We start from the raw sequence: 21,701 nt of genomic DNA on the forward strand, positions 1-21,701 counted from the left end.
GCTCCTCAGTCTTTGCCTTCCTTAACCTTGAAATCTTTGAAGCATACAGGCTTTGAAGCATACAGGCCAGTTATTTTGAAGAATGTCCCTCAGTCTGGGTGTTTTTGGTGGAAATCCCTTAATCTAATCCTCATGATTAGATTCATATTTTTGGCAGTTAATGACACAAAAGTAATGTCATATCCTTCCCAGTATATTCTATTAAAAGGTATCTACTGTTGGTTTGTCCCAATATAAGTGACACTAAGTTGATCACTTGATTAGAGATATCCACAAGGTCTCTTTTTTAAAGATACTATTTTCTCATAGTAACTAATAAGAAACCTGTGAGGAGATACTTTAAGCTATATAAATACTCCACCCATCATCAAACTCTCACTAATTAGCTTTAGCAACCATTAATGATTTTCTAATTACATGATTCCTATTATATTTATTAGTTGGTATTCTACTGTAAGGAACATTCCTTTCTCTTCTATTTATTTGCTTATCTAGTTACTTATTTATTTCAGTATGGAATCAGGGTTTCTTATTTTGGCCAATGGTTTATAATTTGTTAATGTCAGTATATATTTTGATATTCCAACGGCTCCAGATTTGTCCATTGGAAGCCCCTTTCAGATATGTCCTCTGTTCTTCTGATATGTTGGCATCATTTTTAAGCCCTTCTTGTTTTCTGACAAGATTTTCCAGGCACATTTTGTACATTACCTGTCACAGAGCTAGAATTTTTCTCCAAAGACTCCTGCTTTCTTTTAAAGTAAAGAGTGGTATTTAGAAACCAAAATCTTCGTATTAAGTTTACTCATTGCCAAATCAATGTCATTGCTTCTAGTATCTCTCAGTGACAGAGCTGAAATATATACTGAGATAAATTTAACAAAATACATGCAAGACATGCACTAAAAACTATGACATTGCTGGGAGAAATTTTACAAGATCAGAATAAATGGATAAATATACTATGTTAATAGATTCTAGGACTCAACATTATTAAGATGTCGGTTATGAAGGTGTCTTCTGCTTAGCATCTCACAGGGCTGCAGTCAGCTTCTTGGCTGGAATTGTGGTCTCATCTGAGGCTTGACTGGGGAAATACCTGCCTCTGTGCTCACTCCAGTTGTAGGCAAAATTCCATTCCAGACTGAGGAATTCATTTTCTTGCTGGATGGAACTCCTTGTAAGCTGTCAGCTGGAGGCTGCCACAGCTCTTAGTAACTGCCTGCATTTCCTTGTCATGTGCGATTTCCTCACCTGATGCATGCACACGCGCACGCACACACACACACTTAATTTTTAACCTCCAATTCCATTTCAACACCACAATGTACCTTCTAGCCTTCCCTTTCGACAATGAGAAACCTAGATTCTATTATATGTGCAAAGACATTTACTCAATTTTCTCAAGCCTGGGATATACAGGTTTGCTGCAAAGGAATAGAAGATACTATGTGGTATTTTTTTTAAAAAAGAACAAGACAAAGTATTGGAGATATCTTGGCTTTTATAGTTTGTGTTCTTTTTTAGAAAAGAAATTTGATCATCCATGGTTTTGTTTGTTTTTCTAGTTATATGATCAAAACCTTTAGCAGTAGAGGTAGGTAAAAATCATGCAGAACCTTGTAAGCCATGTTAGAGAGTTTGGGTTTTATTCTAGTACAATGGAAATATGTTGGAAGGCTTTTTGTTAAATTGTTTGAAGTAGCATTAACATCATTTTCCAAGTTATTTCCCGGTAATGTTTATTATTTACTCACTCTTCAACTTACTCTAAAACAGCATGCTTAGATGTTTAGAGCTTAGATGCTTAGAGCAATCCATACCAATAAGTTAAAACATACATAAAATAATGGAGCAGATTGCGTTAAAGAATAAAATGGAGCTGAGAAACAAGAGGTCAGGGTAAGGTCAGTTCAAAATATGCTTAACTTTTAAGTACTTCAAAGTTACAAGAGGTATTGTTTTATCTGAGTTTCCTGGAGACTAGAAAAGTTTGAAATGCCTCATCCCCCATCCCCTGTGGTCTGCTTGCCTCAGGTAACAAGCCTTCACAGTAACCCTCAACCCCATCTACACTACACAGAATTGAGACTCACTGATGGGAGACACCATGGATTGCTTTTCTTACACAAATTTTTCCAGAGCCTTCCTAGTTTTTGATAATTTAATCCTTTCAGGTTAGGAGAGAAAATGAACATTTCAATAGTGCCTGTTATAATCAAGGTAGCCAATCAAAGCAAGCAATCCAAGCCAAAAATTCACTCCATCTTTAGTAGGAAAGTAGAGTTTTAAATTATAATTGCCTTCCTGAAGGGAGAAATGCATGGATTTCCACAGGGAAAAACTGAGCACTGAGGAGAATGAGTCTCTCATTCATGAGTGCTGTAATCACTATGATAGAACATATTAGAAGAGAACTCTTATTTTAAAATCTCATATAATTTATCATGCATTACTTCATACTCTGCTCCTTCGCTTGTTTTTTTTTTTTATTGATTTGTGGCTACTTATGTACAACAGTAAAGTTTCAGAGAAACTTAAGTTACAAAAAGACAATTATTCAATGCAGGAAGTGTAAACCATTGCATTGGGGGGTTGGAAGACATTTTTTTAAGTTCTCATATGATCTATTGAATTATGTGTTTCTATGTAGTGAGTAATGTCTTACATTCTTGCCAAGAATATTTTGAAAGGAGTTTGTTAAAAGTATGTTAGCTAAATCACTTTTGGTGTATCACTGCAAATGGTGTCGTTCACACGTTGTGAAACACACAGCTCCAGATTTAATTCTGCCCAAAAAATTAGGTCATTGCAAAATACCATATTAAAACTACAAATGCCGTACAGAGAAATAAGGATGAGGATAAAGCAAAGGAAGACACTAATTCTTTTTTGTAAAGTATGATAGGGATAGGACAAAGGGTAGGAAGGCTGAGCCGTTTTAAACGGATACTTTTTTCGTGGTTGTGTGTATTAATTTCGGTTCAACATAAATGACGAATTAATTTAAAATTGGGCTAACTGGCTGCTCTGCACTGTACCCTACTCTCAAGTTAACCTAATTGTATGGAGACACCCTTGTTTTCCGACTTCATACACAAACCATCCATGATTACTGTTTCAATTTATCTTTTCCTTCTTCCAGAAAATCTTTTTCCACTCATGAAAAGGAGTTTATGCAAATTAAGCCTTTGATGCAAAGGCACTTAATTTATAATTATTGTTATTATTATTATTAACATTAAGCACGAGAATGGCTTTGTTGGAAGTTAACCACCAGGACCCGCTAATTTGTTTTGGTGACACACGCCCCAACTCTCCTTAGCCGGGCGCGGTCGTTGGCTGGGGCGCTTTGAGCCACCGCGATGGCTGGGCTCCGGGAAAGATCGGTCCCGGCTCCTCCCAGACCGACGCGCTGGGCTGGCGGAAAGCTAGGCGGGACGGTCATTGTTCTCCTAAGCTCGAGGAAGAGCGCCCAGGCTAGCACCATCTCTCGCTTTCGGGCGAACTTTCCCTAGCTGCCGCTTTCTGGGCTTGGGATGGGTCTCCACTGCGCGACCTTCCCTTTCCTAGAGTGGGACGCTCAGCGAACACACCCACAGTCACCTTTGCGCGCTCGTCTGGAGCCGGCTTGGCACACAGCGCACCCCAGCGGCCGCGTGGCCACCTTCTAGCCCTGGCCACTTGGCTTCCGGAGAGCTCGCCAGTAGCCGCCGTGGCCGCCTCGGAATCTGGAGACTGCGAGAGCCAGATCCCAGGGAAGGCGCGGAGCTGCTGCACCCTGCCCCGCCCGCCACACCTGGGAGCTGTGAAGACCGAGAGAGGCGGGGCGCGGCAGGAGGCTGGCCCTGTGCCGGAGCAGCTTCGCCGAAAGCCGGCCGGACTGCAGCTAAGGCGAAGGGGGAGGGTCTCCAGGCAGAGTGCCGCTCCTCCGAGGGAGGGACCCCAGCTGGGGTGGAAAACCAGCACCAGCGAGCAGCAGAGACGCGCCGCGCTGACCATGGAGCCGGCCGGCCCCGGCTCCGCGCTCCCGCAGCAGCAGTGGGACCGGGACTCGGTAGAAGCGTGGCTGGACGATCACTGGGACTTTACCTCTTCTTACTTTGTTAGGAAAGCCACCAGGTAAGAAGAGGACCCACAGAAGACCCGGCCGGGGCATGGAGCGTGACTTGGGGCTGGTCTCCCTACCCTATTGATTTTTCCCTTTCGTTAACCATTAAACAGCCTCGGCTCTCAGGCCCTTTGCTTTTGAAGTAGGTCCTTGATCCTGTTACGGTGTAGAGACCTCTACTTTTAGGCGAGTACAGTCCAAAAACCCGAGAGTCGGATACGATCCAACCTGGTCACAAAGTTCAAATACAAGTATGTACGTGCCGCCCCCCCCCCACCCCCACTCCGGCAGTCCTGATATTGTCTGGGAGTAAGATTATTTTCATATGTCCGCGTTCACGGGCCTTCCTCTGGCCCTTCTCTAGCATCCTGGTTTCCCTAAATCTTCTTAGCGAAACCAAAACAGTTTTTGAGCCCCTTCCCTGCAGCTCCGGAAGCACCATTTCCAACGCGGTCCCTGCGGCTGCGCTCCTCCCCCCGTCCCCTTTTGCCCCGGCCCTGGCGGGGCGGGGAAGCCCGGGTAGGGGCGAGACCACGGGGAAGCCCAAAGGCAGCAACATGCCGGAACCTTCCCAGAGTGAGTGCTGTCGCCTTTTGCCCCCCTGCAGTCCCCTGATTGTCCCGCGCTCCTCCTTTCCTTCGCTTTTGCGCGCAAGGCGGCGCCGCGGAACAGGCTACGCGGAGGGGTTTGCGGCGCGCACACAAAGGACACCGGGGAGGCTTGGCGGGGAGCAGACCCCGAGAGGTGTCAGGACCCGCGTGGCCCGAGGCGACCCCAGAGGCCAGCTCCTCCTGATCCGGAGCCAAGCGCCGGGGCGGCCGTTGCAGAGGGCGGGGAGGAGGGAGCCTGTCCTTTGGGAGGCGGCGGCGCAGGGGGCAGTCGGAGCGCGCGTGGGAAACGCTCGCGGGAGAGTTGGAGAAGAATTGAGACTGAAGCCGAGGGAGTAGGAGGGTGGGGTGGAGAGTGAGTGGCGGACGGGTGCTTACTAGCCTGAGGAGTTGGTGCGAAGCCGGGGCGAGGGCAAGGCTGCTGCGCGTGGACTCGGGCTGACTCCCGGACGCACGCCTTTGGAGAAAGGGCCGGAACCTCGCCGTCGCCGGCCCCCGGCAGCAGCCTTCGGGTAGTTGGCGCTGGCCGCCTCGGCCGGGGAGGGAGACGCACGCGGGGAGGTGATGGTGGAGGAGCCGGCCGGGGCTCGGAGCTGGGCTCCCACCCGCCGGCGCGCGGCTGCGGCTCAGCCGGGCGCTCCCCGCCAGGGGGCGGCGCAGCGCGGGGCAAGTGGGCAGCAGCGGGCGGTGGCGCTACGGCGGGGGCGGTAGAGGAACCGGCTTCGAGTCGCCGGCCTCACCTGGGCGCGTCGTCGCCCCCGGGCACCTCCTGGAGTCTAGGGGCCGCCGAGGCCGCATGGTCTACACTACGAACTTCCCACCTTTGCTATGTTGCCTTTTGGAGACAAGACAAGGTACTTCCTTCAGCATCCCCCTTTCCCACTTTCCCCAGGGGTGCGGTGGGGGCCGGGTGCTGGATGGTAGCGCCCGCGTCACACCGACGGGGCAATGCTTCATTGAAAATAGACTCAATGATATTTTTGTTTTCCTTTCCTCTTGCGGATGTATTGCTTTGAAGTCTTACATAGGACTCTTTAACCCTGTTTCTCCTATCGAGCGTTCAGAGTTGGTGTTGATTTGATCATTTTCGGGGGGAGGGTTAGCCGAGACGATGGGTTCGGGACAAATCTTATCTCTTCTGTTTAATTATTCCGCCTTCCTTTTAAAATCCTCTTCCCCGCTTTCGCCTTCCGTTAAAATACTAAATCTGGAGCCACCAGAGGATAAACCCTGAATGGAAAGTGGTTTCTTTTCAAAGGGTACTTTTCAGCGAGTTTATAGGGAGGCACTAAGACCATCTTAAGTCTGGAATTATCGATCGCTGGGGACCAACAGTTTTTTAGAGGTTACTTCCTCCGAGGCCATCTGTCCCCAGTTTCCTTTCACTCTTTCACAATTCCACCCTTCTGCCCTTATTGAATTATAGCGTATAGAATGGGGAGTGGGCAGGGGAACTAGGCTGATTTTTTTAAGTGTGGGGATGTTCCTTAGGCAGATTATTAAGAAAGAACAAAATTATTTGTTTTAAAATAAAATTAGGATAAATGTCCTTTTTCTTTTTTTCTCCCCTCTCCCTTTGAAGACATAAATTTGAGATCGGCGGTAGTTTTTAACTCACATAAAAACATTTCACTTTCAGAGCCTGCCAAAACTTTAAATGTAACTTTTTTCTGAAAGTAAATTGAAATAGTTAAGTTACATTTCTTTTCACATTATTTTTTCTTCCAAGTAGAATAGGATTAAAATCCCAATTCTCAAAATTACACTGCTTAGTGTAAAATTTAGATCAGCTGAGACTCCATTAAAGGCTTTTTCTTCACTTAGGGTTTTTATGTTATAGTTGATGTTGACAATAGGCCGAATGCTTTCTATGATATATATGTGTGTGTCTGAAGAGTTTATGTTGCGTACAAGTTGGAAAACGAAAGTGTAAGATACTCAAGAGTTGTGCAGGCCCTCAATTTTAGAAGGTATAAAGCAATGAAAGTTGTCAGTATGAAGAATATAATCTAAGGCTTGTGTGCAGCCAGAGGTTTTTTTCAAGAAACAATATTGCAGTTTGAGCTTGTATTTGGTGGCATTAATTGGAGACTTAAAATAAGAAAGAGAAATTGGACATTAGTTGATTATAAAAACGCGAGACTGCTAAACCCAGTGTGATTCACATGATTGTGGTAAACTTATTGCAGACACTTTAGCTTTACAGCTGAGTTTTGTTTTGTTTTGTTTTTAACAAGAAACTGGCATTACTTTGCTTTTTTCTCTTTTGTTATATTTTGTATGTGTAAAATGAATACTGCATGTGATTCAGGAAGCCCATGAAACAATATTTGTATAGAGGCATTTGGCATGTTTTAAGATTTAAAATAAATTTGAATTCACTTAGACTGGCCATCTGTGCCTATAAACAGGCTCATTGATTGAACTATTTCTACATTATTTGATTTAATTATTGTTTAATATTCATGCACGCTTCTCTATCCCTATCTCCAGACTGAATCATATGCACTCAATAGTAGTCATTGAATGGAAGGAAAGTTCTGGCATTCCTAAACTTTCATTTAAACACCTGTGAATTTTGATTGGCCTTAAAGCAATTATTACCACTATGTTACATTGTTTGCACATTGTTTCCAAAATTACCTTCAAAGACAGAGCTAAGCACCTACCTAAAAGCTATAGTGTGAAGCACAAAAATAGGTGCTTTTTAGCAATCACAACCTGTTTAAGTAAATTTGAGTGTCAGTTGAACAATTCATTGCATAAGCAACTGGCATATAAATCAATTTGAGGCTAGAAACTACAACCTATGGAAAACTCCCACCCTTGCCATTGTAGAAAATTTTGCAGTCCTTCAGGCTTGAGATGCTGTATTCATTAAGGGCTTTAATGCTCAAGCATTCAGAGATGAAGCCTTTCTCTTGCTAATGCCACTTTAACATCTGTTGTTATTCTTGACATCTTATTAGAATAATTTCCCTTTCATTAGTTTCTAATCAGCTTTGTGATTATGGGCAATGTTTTAGGTCATTTAGTATTATAGGGGTAATATGATTGACTTTGTTGCTTTTGTTTTGTACTAGGCAAAAGCTTGAGAATATTTGGCATATACTGGAAATAGGAGATAGTAAGTGAGGACAGCTTTTTATGACTGCTTGGGTCAAAGTCCAGAAACAGAAGTTTTACACTCCTATGTAGTTTTTCTATGATAGACTTTTTATTTGACACTGCAAAGCTGTAGTGAATTAGTTGATGTTCCGGGTCATGTGTTTGGGATTCTTTCTTTCTTTTTTTTTTTTTTTTTTTTTTTTCACCATAGTTTTTTTCTCATCTCTAAAAGTTGTAATGTTTTTATTTGCAAGATATTTATCTTCAAATCAGATGATGGGTGTAAAATAAATATTGCTATTCAATCTTAAAATTTTTTGATCATCATATAGGAATATAAACTTTTTGCAGTTTTCAGACAAAAGGTTTGTTAAGCATGTTTTGTTAAATAGTCGCTAGTGTTGAAGGTAATAAAACCCTGTGGGTATTGGCTCAGTCTGACTTTGATACTATTTCTAATATTTTTATTATGGTAATTCTGGTGCAATAATGTCCTTTTATCCTTGTATTACGTATAATCAGGGTTTATATAGCCAGTTCTAAGGTAACTTTTTTAGTGCCCTAAAAGTGCTCATGTGGATTGAATTTAGATAGGATTGAATCTGGAAAAATCCACAGGAGTCTCTGAAATGATGTTTCTCATTGCTCATAGTGTTCTCAAAGTTTTGTATTCAGATCCAGTTCAGAGCCCATCTTACAAAATAATGATTCCCAAAACTGTGGTAGAATTAATGCAGTGGCAATTAGGCATAGATATCTCAAAGTAAATCTATTTGCTTAGTATAACATAAACTTAAATAGGCTTCTGGTACAATTCAGTAGCTTTTTTTTTCAGTTTGTGATCTGAAGATTTGTAGAACTTGCCAATATTTTCATAATATCATCTTCAGCACCTAAGGATGAGCAGATTTTTAGCCTTTTGATTATACTGTGCAACAAAATTTCCTTTTTAAATAGTTCCACCTAAAGAAATGATTTGAGTCTGGTTTCATATCATTTCTTTGAAAATCTTTGGAAGTGCTTTCAAGTTGGATAGGTAAAGCTTGTACCTTTGCCCTTACTGATTGCAGAGAATATGTCTTACTAGGTTGCATCCCTTCCTCTAGATTTGAAAATGCAAATTAACTGAAAATTGCTTGAACTTCCTAGTACATTTTAATAATGCTTGGGAAATTTTTTTTTCATAATTGAAAACGCTTAAAAAAAAAAGAACTGCTTGGTATTTATTAGTTTATCCTCAGAATAGTTTTCAATCTAACGATTCATTAAACCTGTAACTGTTGTGTTGAGTTAGATTTGTTCTTTGTTCACAGGGTTGATTGTAGGATAGAAACTTCCTAGTATAAAAGTCTTTAGTAGGGATTGAGGGCATTAAATAAATCACTGAGTTGATTGATATTGAAAGGTTAAAAAATGACTTAATTTTTGAATTTAGGATGCAGACTAGATATTGACTTTGCAGGATTTCTATGAAATTAGTTTAGCTGGACAGATATAGATTCAGTTGACTAGCGTTATAGCTGACTGATGTAGCCTTGGAAATATCTCTTATATCTGGTTCTTAGTTTAAAAAAAAAAAAGCCTGTGAAGTACATACCTAAGAATAAAAATTGAAGAAACTTTTTCCACATGAGTCATTCATTTGATATTTAGCTCTGTACTGTTATTTATTGACTTGGTATTCTCATTTTATTTTGAATCATTTTTTTTTCATGGTGTAAGTGCTTTATTCATTTTCTCTAACTGGTAGGAATTTGTATCTTTTGCCAAGGAAATTTAAGGCAGGTAAAGCAAACTGAATATTAAGTTTATAAGAATGATTCTGATAAATATTCTAAGAAGCCTTTAAAGATATATATATTCATATCCCCTATTTGTAGTTTGTAGTGAACATGCTTTTTAAAGTCTTAGGTGCCACTGTTCGTTTCTGTATTTTTTGAGACATTTCCCTTGATTCTGAATTACAAAGTAAGATTAACTTCTTGCAAACTGTCTTCTCTGAATAATTTCATTACATGTAAACTTGGGAGAAAAGGGCTCCCCATCTGATGATTATATCCCTAGTGATAACTATTTTTTTAAAAAATAGTTTCTGTTGAATAACTGTGCTGAGGCTATAAGAAGAGAAAAGATCATGACCTTTTAGGCTGATGAAATAATTATAACACACACACACAGAATCTTTGAACTTAGAGTTGGAGGGGATTATGTAATCCTGTGTTTCTCAAACTGAAGTGATGTTCCCCTATTAAAGACAGACATTCTTAGTGATCTCCAGTATCTTAGTGAGAAAGTTTTTGGTCACAAGTGACAGAAACCCAACTGAACTCATATAAAATTGACTCACATAATTGACGAGCCTGGGGGATTGACGTGCATATGAAATTCAGCTGATGAAATAATTTTGTCAAGATTCTGTCTTTCTGTCTGTAGATCTGTCTAATCTGTCTGTCCTTCCTTCAGTCTATCTATCCATCCTTTCTTCCTTCCTCCTGTCCATCCATTCATCGATCTATCCTTTTGGCCCTATTTTTTGTTGACTTTATCTCCTGCATGCTTTCTTTATGTACTAGAAAAGTTTCTTGCAAGTTTATGTGGATCTTATACTTCTGATGTTTGAGAAGTACCATATCTATATCAGTCCTCTCAAAATTATTTTGGCCTTGCATCACTTCTCTGCTCTGGACCAATCATTTGTCTGGAAGAATAGGGTTGTCTCACTGCCTTATTGGGGCAGGTAACCCATAGTGTGATGTCACTGGGTTGGGGGAGCAGTCCCAAAAGAAAGTGATGTGAGCACACCCAGAAGTTCCAGATATCTGCCATACTTAGTATTGACTTTGTTTTATTTTAATGTTATTTAAATGTGGAATTCTTAAGAGTAGGTATAATTTAATCATAGTTATAGCATTTATGCAACTATAATGCCAAAATAAATGTATAAGTTAGTTACAAATAAATTGATAAAACTCTAGCCAAATGCAAATTGACAGCATTCATTAAATCATCCTTGCAGAGTGAATATGGCCCCGAGTACCCAGTGTGGGTCTGGTGAGATCAGCTTGCCTTTGCTGCAGTTGCCCTGTGATGATTAATTTCTCCCACTGGGTCTCTTAACAGTCATGAAACTTTTATTCCTGTAACACAGCATACCATCTTTTGGGTTTTATTTGGCTTGAAAGCATATTTGCATATCAAGTCTACCTCTTTTATTTTCTCTTTATTCCAGAACCATTGGGCGGCAGTATAACACAATATAAACCTGACCGCTAAAATTGCAGGATAATATTTGGTTATAAGGTGGTCATCCCAGTAATAAGGTATACTTCTTCCACCTTTTTTGGTTTTAATTGTATTATTATAAAAACACAAAATTAAAACATTTTCATAGAAACAGTATAGACATTCAAAACATACTTGCTTTGGACTCTTAGGGCTTCTCATACCTCAGTTGAGACTTGCCAGTCCAGTCCAGTCTCTCCCATATCTAAATTGCAAAACAAATCAGTTTATATATTTACAGCATAGATTTTGGTTAGTGTGTTTTCTTTCAGATGTAAGTAGGTTTTCCTTTAAGGAACATTTTTTATACGTGATTGTACATGCATGGAAAATTACAAAACATGTCACTTACAACTCTCAAATTTGAATGTAAAACCGTATGAAGCAGTTCTGCATTTTATTTATATTTTGTCCCAATATATTTTGTCTCATGTTTCAGAGCTGGAGAAATCTCACAATATTAAATAACTTTAGGTAGTGTTTGTTTCCAGTCCATGAGAGAAGCAAGTGAACTACTCACTGTAGCATCAGAATAGAGATTATTGGCAGAATTACTTGGAGGTGCCCCAGACCTCCCCTGTGTCATTTAATACCCTGTTATAGTGTGTTAATCTTTTATTCATCTAAACCAGTGCTTCTTAAATTGGATGCTCTTTGGCATTTGGTGGTGTCACTTCTTGTTGTTGTGAGAAGCTGTTTACCATGTTGTAGGATATTTAACATCCCTGGGCCCCAGACACTGACAGTGCACCCCAATCATTGTGACACATATTTCTAAATGCTTCCCAAAGACTGGCACCACTGTTTGGTTGGAAGCCATTGTTTTGAACCGTTTAAAATTTATTTCTATTTATGGTGGGTAAGGGCCTCAGATAGGACAGATTTAAGCTTCAACACCAGAGCTACTTCTTTCTAAGAGTATGACCTTAGGTACTTTATTTACTTTGTCTATAAAATGGAAATGATAGCATTTACTTCTAGGGTTCTTAAGAAATTAAAAGGAAATAATGCATATTTCCCTAACTTTTTTTAGAGTGATTTTCAGTAGGTTACTATTTATTTTACCTTGAGAATCATCAGTGTCTTAAATGTAAGTGCAGACTTTGAGAGTCATTCCCTTATTCTGGTAAGTGAGAATTAGAACAACAGAACAGGGATTTAATAGACTTTGTGAGAAGGTCACCTTCTCATTTTTCAGATGAATTTTTATTAATGTTTTGAAGAGAACCTATTGTGGATTGTGTGAGGTACTGGAAAGGGAATTGGAATGGGAGTCCAGACCTCCTGATTGTGTTCCCAGCTTTGTGGCCAGCTTAGGTTAATAAAACTTGGCTTTAAAATGAGAGATGGGAGGGCGTGAGAAATCAAGACAGAGAAATTCATAAATGAGTTTAAAAACTTCTCTCAGTTCTAAGCATTCTTGATTCTCACCCAGAGAGCAGAATATCAGCTTCTTAGATGGAACAGTTTCCTTCTCTAAGTGTTTTCCAATTACTAGTAGTGGCTCCAGGTCAAGTTATACAAACACCACAACTAAAACTGTGTAAAATTAGGATCCAAGAGCAGGAAAAATATCTAACATTATATTTTATGTGAACTATTTTTTGTTTGTGTTTCCTGCAGATAATTTTAGCCTACTTCTAAATAAGTTATCAATGATCCCTTTTCAGACAGGAAATTAGTATGCTCTTTGTAATTCTGGTTTTAGGGGTTAATTCACATTAAAAAGACTAGAGAGAAAGGAAAAGGGGTGATGTTTTAATAGAAGACTCAAAAACATGATCATGCATTGTGTTTTGTGGCTCATTCAGGGCCTGTACCTTTTTACTCTGTTTTGTTTGTGGCACCCTTCAAATCTCTCCAAATGCTACCACTCAAGGGTAGCATCCTCAAGGTCCAGGTATCAACCTACTACTTATAGAATCTCCCCAAGGAAGTCCCCTTGGGTAGGAACTAAAATGGACCAACTTTCATCCCCAAATCTCCTATAGCAGAGTGTTAAAGTATTGTTTTATCAAGTATTAAAATCACTCTCCAGTTTATAATTATGGTTATTATGAAATATTGCTATGATTGTCATCATCGGTGATTAGTTGTATACTTTATCACACTTGTTGTCAAACATTAAAAATGTTTGACATCTTGAAAAAAATCATCCCTCATTTTATAACTTACTTTTTAAAAAATTTCTGAGTAGTAGTAGAAAAACAAGTTATGTTCTAGCATTGACTCTTCTCAACTAAATGTTCAGCTCTTAATATTCAGAAAATTATGTCATACTTGAGTGTAGTTATTGGTCTAGGGAGCCTGTGTTTTTTCAGTTCTAATTTGAAGTGCTTCCACATGCATTTTCTAACTGGACTCATATATCAACTCTGTGTGGTGAGTAAAGGAGTAAGAAATCTTTCCCCTAATTAAAAATGAGGAAACTGAAGGGCAAAAAGAGGTGAGAGTTGACTGACCTCGTAATCGTTGCCTCCTGGCCTATTGATGATGTAAGCCATTGTAGGCATCTCCATGGCCTTTGTGGCCTGTTAATTACAGCTGCCCATTTTTGCAATGAAGAGCTTGTACATCAGGGAAAGTGAGCTCCAGAGAAGTTGTGATTGGTTCAGTCACACATCTGTGTGTGGTCTTGTAGCTGGAATTGGATGGCCAGTTTAGTATTCTTGATTTTATATACCCTGCTGAAGACAGCACCTAGCACTTCATGAAGAAGTTAGAACAGGCAGTGTTTTCCCTGTTTTATAGAGGAAGAAATTGAAACTCAGAAGAAGAAGAAAATTGCCACTGGTCATAGATTCCATTAGTAGCAAATGCTAAGATATAGATGAGAATTTGGGATTTATGGCTGAAAACCACAGCCTTTCGGTACTTTGTAGTTGCAAGGATTTTTAGCAATTAGTCAATATCCCATTTATAAGTAGGTTGCAATTTGCTTTTTCACTATTAATTATATGGTACGTTTTTGACAGTAAAATGAAAAGGTTTGATTTAAGGAAGAATTTTATGCTACAGGGTATTAATCCAAGAGCTTTTAAAAGGTTCAACTATCATACACGGGATCAGAGTGTGGTACACAGGATCCTTTGTGTTCTTTTGATGATAAAATCAGTATTAGTGATTTGATAGCTTGGAGCTCATTAGTATGCTTCATAGAACACCTTACCTTTTCTTTGTTGTCTAGCTACCAGCAGTTTCAGTTGGGAAAAACAGAGTATCGAATGACTAATGTGGCCAACTAAAATACAAGACACCCAGTAAAATCTGAATTTTAGATACTACTTATACTAAAAAATTATTCATTTTTTAATCTGCAACTCAACTTTAACTCAATGTCCTGTATTTTTATTTGCCAAATCTAGCAGCCGTAAGAATTACTCTTTTCTTTAACACATTTATTAATACATTCTTTTCAGTGCATCTTTTTAGTTTTATAAACCATGGCCTGTCTTCAGGTAGACATGGGATTCAGTCAGATTTTTTTCAAGACACTGTCGTTAAGAATCTTTGTTCTCTGAGTCCCTTGAGGCAGTGTTTTTACCTCAGTGGTTTAGTGTGCCATTCTTTTATGATCTGGACAGAAAGAATTAAGTTAGAGAATGTGTTATTTTATTCTCTTTTTGCCTTGTGTGTTTAAATTTGATTTTGACTCTTTCAGATGCAGCTAGATGTCATGGTGTGTTTTCTTCATAATAAGCATCAATGTTCTGAGAACTTTTACATTCTTGTAGGCCATAAGACCTGGACTAGGAGACCTGGATTTGATTCCTGGCCTTGCTACCAACTAGCAGAATGTGTTTAGTTCAACCATTTAATTTAGCTGCATAATGCAGAAAATAGGTTTAAACAGAATAGTGCTTTTTTCCCCCTTCCAGTATCACTAATGTAAATACTTTTCAAAACCTCATAGAATCAAAGAAGAGAAAGGAGGGAAAGTAGAGATCCTATCCCAGGCCACAGGAGTGATTTGTCCCGTCAGAAACCAAGTTTCTTGAATCCCATCTGGTATTTTTACCCTCGTATTTGACATGTCCATCTTTCCATCTTTATTCATTTGTATGCAGTTACATATAACTTCATATGATAGAAGAATTCAGGATGTATATAAATTAACTTCAGGACACAATATAAACTTCACTTTGGGGAGGAGAAGTGACTCTGTGATTTGTCTGGGTTTGCTCAGTCCTGCCTCCCTCGTGTCCACCATAGTCCCAGACACACTCAAGGGTCTTCATGAAAATAATTCACTCTAGAAAAAAAGGACACTTAAAAGTGAATCCAATTAAAATGGTAAAATATCAATGAAAAGTTTCGATTGGAACTTTATCTTGAAAAATGGAACTATAAGTTATGAAAGTAAATTTATCTTATTTTAGATTTAATAAAATTTAGGTTATAATAAAAACTCCAGGCTAATTTGCAGAATAAACAATTTTCTGGCAAGACAATACCGTGAACAGTATGTTTACTTCTTGTTTGACTTTTGCAGCGTAATCATAAGGAGTCTTTTTTTTCCCGCAAGATAGTTTTTTTGAATTAATATTTGAAGACTTCATGAGTTTTTCCAAAAGCCTTTCTTAATCTAGTTATTTGAAGAGAATTTGAAGAGTCTTTGTTAATGTAGTTATTTGAAGAGAATTCTCTTTGCAGGTATTTATTATGTTATTGTCCTTGTTGATTCTTCTTTTAATTGTTGTCTGGTCTTTAATTGGGCATAACCCTTAATTATCAGTGGTTTTATGGAATATTGGAACAGTTCTCAACATCACTTTTATCTACTAGAAATTCTGTATCTTATGTAAGAATTTAAATTTCAGTCTGCAGGTGATTTGTATTTGCAGAGACTGAAACATTAAAAAACAATGAAAAGGAGATGATAGACATTAGTCTTAAGGAGGAAGGCCCACGTCATACAGCAACATAGGTCATGCACTGCAAAACCTCAAGGGCTGCCTGAAGGGGGAGACACGTGAGAGACAATTTAATTTTATTTGTGGTTGGATTATAGGTGATTGTTTTGATGTTATGACAACGTGTTTTCCTGAGCAGGCCTGTATCTACAGGGACTCAGATAATCAATAATGTGGTCATCAGAAAACCCTTCCTCCCATGACTGGTAGTGACTGAATGACTGACTATACTAGATGTACTTTTCCTGTGTCATTTAATACTGAGTTCATCTCTCCAAGAAAATATCTAGAAATGAAACACTTGTGAGACAATTAAATATAATAATATAAATCACCTAACAAAGAATTTGGGGGCAGTGGCTCTACTTCAGACATAGATTAGGCCCTGCAGGGTGTGTGAGGGGAAATTAGCCATGGTCAGTTATGAGGCTTACACCCAAGGGATAATGAACGTTAATAGCCAAAGTGCAGTGTTGATTTTCTGTAACAAATATTCCAGCGTTCAGATACGCAAAAGATCATTGCCCTTTCTAATGTGATTAATGTGGGAGCCTTTATTTATTTATTCATTCACTCAAATATTTATCGAGGATATACTACATGACAGGCTTTTTCTAAGGACAGGGAGGCAGTCACCAACAAGACAGACAACTATGAATTTACATCTACTTGGAGGAAACAGACAATAAACCAACAGATTAATAAGCAAGAAAAATAGACAAGAATAAGATCAGATAGTGTTGGGGGAGGAACAGAATATGCCGGGGCCACTTGAGGTGGAGTGATCAAGGAAGGCCTGTCTGCACAGGGGATGAAGGAGCTGTGCCCAGCCAGGTGCAGGTGAGGAGAGCATTCCAGACTGGGCGCCGTTGAGTTTGGTGTGGTTGAGGAGCACCCAGGGGTCAGCGTGGGTGAGGGGGACTGTGGTGGGGGTTGAAGGAGTTTGGGTTTTATTCTCAAGTCAGTGAGGAGCCAAGAAGGATAGTTAAGATGTTAAGGTTTTCTTTGTTCAAAGATTATTTTGGTTGCTGTATGGAGAATGGATTGAAAGGAGACCAGTGTAATAGACTACTTAAGGGGCTGTGGCCATAGTCCACTGGACCAGGGAGGTATTACAGGAGATAGAAATGAACAGATTGGGGTATAAGGTTTTGGAAGTTGAGTTGACAGGACTTGGCTGCTGGATTGGATGTGAGAGATACAGGAAACAGAAATTCAGAGTAATTCCTTGATGTTTGGTTGAGTAACTAGGGCAGTGATGGTGCTATTTATTAATATGAGGAAGACTGGCAGGGAGTGAGGTTGGAGCAAGGTGACAGGTCGGGCATTAGAATTCTGATGTCACCATTTTAAGGTGTCTGTTTAGACATTCACATGGAGTGGTCAAGTAGGTGGTTTGACTAAAAAATTAAAAAGCTGATCACCAGTTTCCAATGAGAAGAAATAAGTTGAGGTTTTAGGTTTGTAGCTGAAATAGTTAAAATGCCTATTTTTATATTGATTTGACAATTTAAGTTGTATACATGTATTTTTAAATCACGTGAGATATCTTAATTTAAACATATTGCTTTTTTCTTTACATTTTACAAAACAACTTTATTCAGATGCTTTCTGTACATTTCTGACAGATTCACATGCATTTCTGACATCAGTGTCTTTGCCCCACTACCATGATTTTGGTTAAGTTAGTGCTTTCCAAAGTATGTCCCCTCATTTCTATTGAAGTCTTTGAGATACAGCATTATTTTAATATCATTGTCTGCTCTCATCATGCATTTATAAAACATTAGGACAATTATATTTTTAAAAACTCTGTGCTGTAGGTACACACTGGAGATCTGTGCAGTCTATTTACCTACTACATTGCTTTTTAAAGAAAGCTTTAAAATTTATAACTGTATCTAACACTTGGAATTATTGGATAATCCTGAGGTAATCCTGATAACATCTGTGTTATCTTTTTTTTTTTTTTTTGACCCATTTCATTCTAGATCAGTACCATTTCAGGGATATTTACCAAACAATAGATTGTTGGTCAAAATAAAATAATTAAGGGAACATTCCATAAGTGTAAGACTTAGTAGAGACTCCGAAAAAAGGCAAACTCTTCTCTTTCTGCACCTTTTTTCACTTAATTATAATTCAAATTATCATTGATATCAGTACCTATGACCATTTTTTAACGTCTGCCTAATGTTACATTTATAAATGTGCCATGATGTGATTTGCCCCCCTTCTATAGGTGGTATTAGGTTGCTTCTTATCTTTGCTATAACAAGCAATACCACAGTAAATAAATATCCCCGTGCTTCCTTTGCCACATGTGAAAAACCTCTGGAACAAAGGATAAATGTATTTTAAAACTCGTTAGATGTTGCCTGCTTGCCTTCTGAAGAGGTGATTATCGCCTACTTGCCTTCCAAAGAGGTGATATCAATTTTTACAGCAGCCAGAAGGATTGGAGAGTGTCTGTGTCCTGACACTCTCCAAAACGGTGCATTGTCCAACTTTTTCATCCTGGCTGTTTGGTGAAAATGATCAATAAGCCACTGTGGAGTGGAGGCTGCATTGCTCTATAAGACGAGTTCTTTTAAATATCCTCGGTGGTAGCAAGTTTTTGTCTTTTGGAAGTAAATTTTAGTTTTGGAAAAAGTCAAGTCTAATCCTTAAGATATATATTAAGTTAGCTGTTTCTTCAGATTTGTTGTGGTTTTGCTTGTTTTGAGAGGAAGGCTTAGTGAAAAACAAGATCTAACTTTTAGATAAAACTAATATTCCTATATGGCTTATTAATTTCTTTTAGAAGCTAGTTTCAGAAGAAGAGTTCCAAAAATGTCTAACGTAATAGCACCATCAATTGGTGTAAGATTACATCTTTCCAAGTGGAATTACTTGAATTGAACAATAATCATTTGGATGTGTATGATCTGGTATATTTATTTTAAAAAATCACCTACTGTGAATGCTTTAGCTCAGCTAGATTTCTTCATAGGTTGGCGCATTAACAACATAAATAATTTCATTCCTCTTGGCCTGAATTCTCTAGGCCAGTTATTGCCTACTTTTTAATTTTCGCCCTTTATGAAAGGAGTAGATAATCTAGAAGAAGAGATCATCATTTTACCATTACTTGAACAAGCATTATTAGAATGATACTAATAGAAGTCTATCTTTCTACTACATACCAGATCAAATTGTTTACATTTTCCTTTTCCCTTTCTAAATATAATCTATATATAGTGCTGTAGATAAAAACTATCTAAAAATTAAGCATATTGGCTAGCCAAATTTAGGTAAATTTTTAAAAATATTCAACTTCAGAACAAGGTGCATTTTAAATAGCACATTATTTTCCATTTTTATGTTCTCCTAAGACTTGTCAGATTTTTTTTTTTACTTTGATACAAACTGATTGTGAGAGGAGCAGACTTGACACTTGATGTGTTGTAAAACATGTATCTGAAAATATATGTATATAGAAGTCAGACCTTATTAAAATTTTCATTGAAGCAATTGTCCGCCACAGTTTTTCCAAATAAAATTGTCCTAAATAAACCATCTTGTTTTTATTTTCTATGACAAATTGGATTATAATCTCATCAGTTTACCATGAGGGGATTTTTAGAAGCTTTACGGTGAGGACAGCACCTTCTCTCCTTAAATGTTTAATGTGTGTACATGTTCTTTCCTGCAGAGAAATGGTCAATGCATGGTTTGCTGAGAGAGTTCACACCATTCCTGTGTGCAAGGAAGGCATCAGAGGCCACCCAGAATCTTGCTCTTGCCCCTCACAGCAGAGTCCCCGTGCAGATAGCAGTGTTCCTGGAACACCAACCAGGAAAATTTCTGCCTCCGAGTTTGATCGGCCTCTTAGACCCATTGTTGTCAAGGATTCTGAGGGAACTGTGAGCTTCCTCTCTGACTCGGAAAAGAAGGAACAGATGCCTCTAACCTCCCCACAGTTTGATAATGATGAAGGGGACCAGTGCTCCAGACTCTTGGAATTAGTGAAAGATATTTCCAGTCACTTGGATGTCACAGCCTTATGTCACAAAATTTTCTTACACATCCATGGACTCATCTCCGCTGACCGCTATTCCCTGTTCCTCGTCTGTGAGGACAGCTCCAACGACAAGTTTCTTATTAGCCGCCTCTTTGATGTTGCAGAAGGTTCAACACTGGAAGAAGCTTCAAATAACTGTATCCGCTTGGAATGGAACAAAGGCATTGTGGGACATGTGGCAGCTCTTGGTGAGCCCTTGAACATCAAGGATGCGTATGAGGTAAACAACGAACTGTTAGTACAGAGTGGGGGTTGGGAGTGGAACCTGGCTGGGGCATTGGACAACTACTGTGAATAATGGGGAGTTTTGAAAATGAGATGTACTAATTTGCATACTTACTTAAAATGAGAATGTATGGTAGGAACTTTCCCATCTTTTAAATGCCAGAATTCCTTCACTGATGGCTAAGTCAAGAATAAGAGCCTGAGAGAAATCTTGTCTTGTTTTTCTCTTTAATGATAACTTAGCATGGCTCATCTCATAGTTGTATGCTTTCATCTTTTTACCTGATGACTATACACATCTCTATCTGTGTTATCTCCACATGAACTTCTGACGATTTTACTCAGATTCCAAAATGATAGGTCCCAAAACAGTCAGAAAACCAAACCTTCTAAAATTCACTTATTCCGTTAATCATATTCATTCATTTGAAGCCCCATTGATACCAAAATCTGATTGTCTTTCTTTCCATCCTTTCTTTTCATTTCTTTTATTAAACAAACAAATTTATGGATGTCTTCAAAAAATGGAAATTTTTGCCCTAAAATAATTCAATCGGAAGATTCGATATTTCTTCCACTTTTGGTTCAGTTATGAACAGGCCTTTGATTATGGACGTAAAAATTACACTGTATGATTCTTCAGATTTCTTATTTAAAATTATTATTTTGTTAATAGAATTAGGGGTTTTAAACAAAGTATCTTAATTGAATGACACTTGGTATGTTTGTGAATTATGTTCTACCACTTTAATAGAATAATTTTTCTAACTCTATTGTAGTAAAGTTTCCATAGTATTGCCAGCTTGAGGCTCTGCTGTGTAATTTGAGAAGTCATAGCTATTTTATTCACCCCTGTATTCCTGATGCCTAATATAGTGCCTGGCACATAGAAATACTGTATTTATAAATATTGATTGAGAGAAAATTATAGTAGTAAAGATAAGTAAGTAGAATAGAAAGCAGGTCATAATAGATGCCAGGGAAAATGTGTTAGGTTCAGGGAAGGAGATCACATCTAACTGGGGAGATGGAGAGAGGTTTCTTTGAGGAAGCAATGCTTGATAAAGACCCTGGAAAATGGATAAGACCTGAATAGATTGAGTTGTGTGCACAGTGAGATCCAAATGTGAAGAGAAATTTGAAGAGGAGACAGGAAGTTGGACCATGTGGTGCTTGTATGGAAATGTGTGCATAATAGACAGTTTAGATGTTGAGGAGCTACTGGTGATTACTGGGGTCTTGAATTCCAGGCTGAGGAGTATGTATGTGATTCATAGCCATGAGGAATAATTGAAGGTGATTTGATTCTGACTGTGTTTTAGAAAGATGAATTTTATAGTGGTCATAAAATGAATTAGAGGGGAAAATCCTGGACACCGGGAAGATAGGTT

General features: G+C 38.7%; 1 protein-coding gene across 4 annotated transcripts in view; it reads left to right on the forward strand.

The window, feature by feature from the left end:
- The first annotated feature begins 3,447 nt into the window (after positions 1–3,447).
- Positions 3,448–21,701, forward strand: part of PDE5A (phosphodiesterase 5A) — a 123,644-nt gene continuing 105,390 nt past the window's right edge. For 2 of the 4 annotated variants that reach the window (XM_064477434.1, XM_064477467.1), the window contains exons 1-2: positions 3,448–4,122; positions 19,717–20,305. In XM_064477434.1, coding sequence (XP_064333504.1) covers positions 4,001–4,122; positions 19,717–20,305 — 711 coding nt within the window. In that variant the 5' untranslated portion in view covers positions 3,448–4,000. Of the gene's footprint in view, positions 4,123–4,608; positions 4,688–5,434; positions 5,574–19,716; positions 20,306–21,701 lie in introns of those variants that run through there. The other 2 variants (XM_010985531.3, XM_010985530.3) reach the window with 2 other exon arrangements.

The sequence above is a fragment of the Camelus dromedarius genome, chromosome 1, assembly GCF_036321535.1.
Source record: "Camelus dromedarius isolate mCamDro1 chromosome 1, mCamDro1.pat, whole genome shotgun sequence".
NCBI classification, from domain to species: domain Eukaryota; kingdom Metazoa; phylum Chordata; class Mammalia; order Artiodactyla; family Camelidae; genus Camelus; species Camelus dromedarius.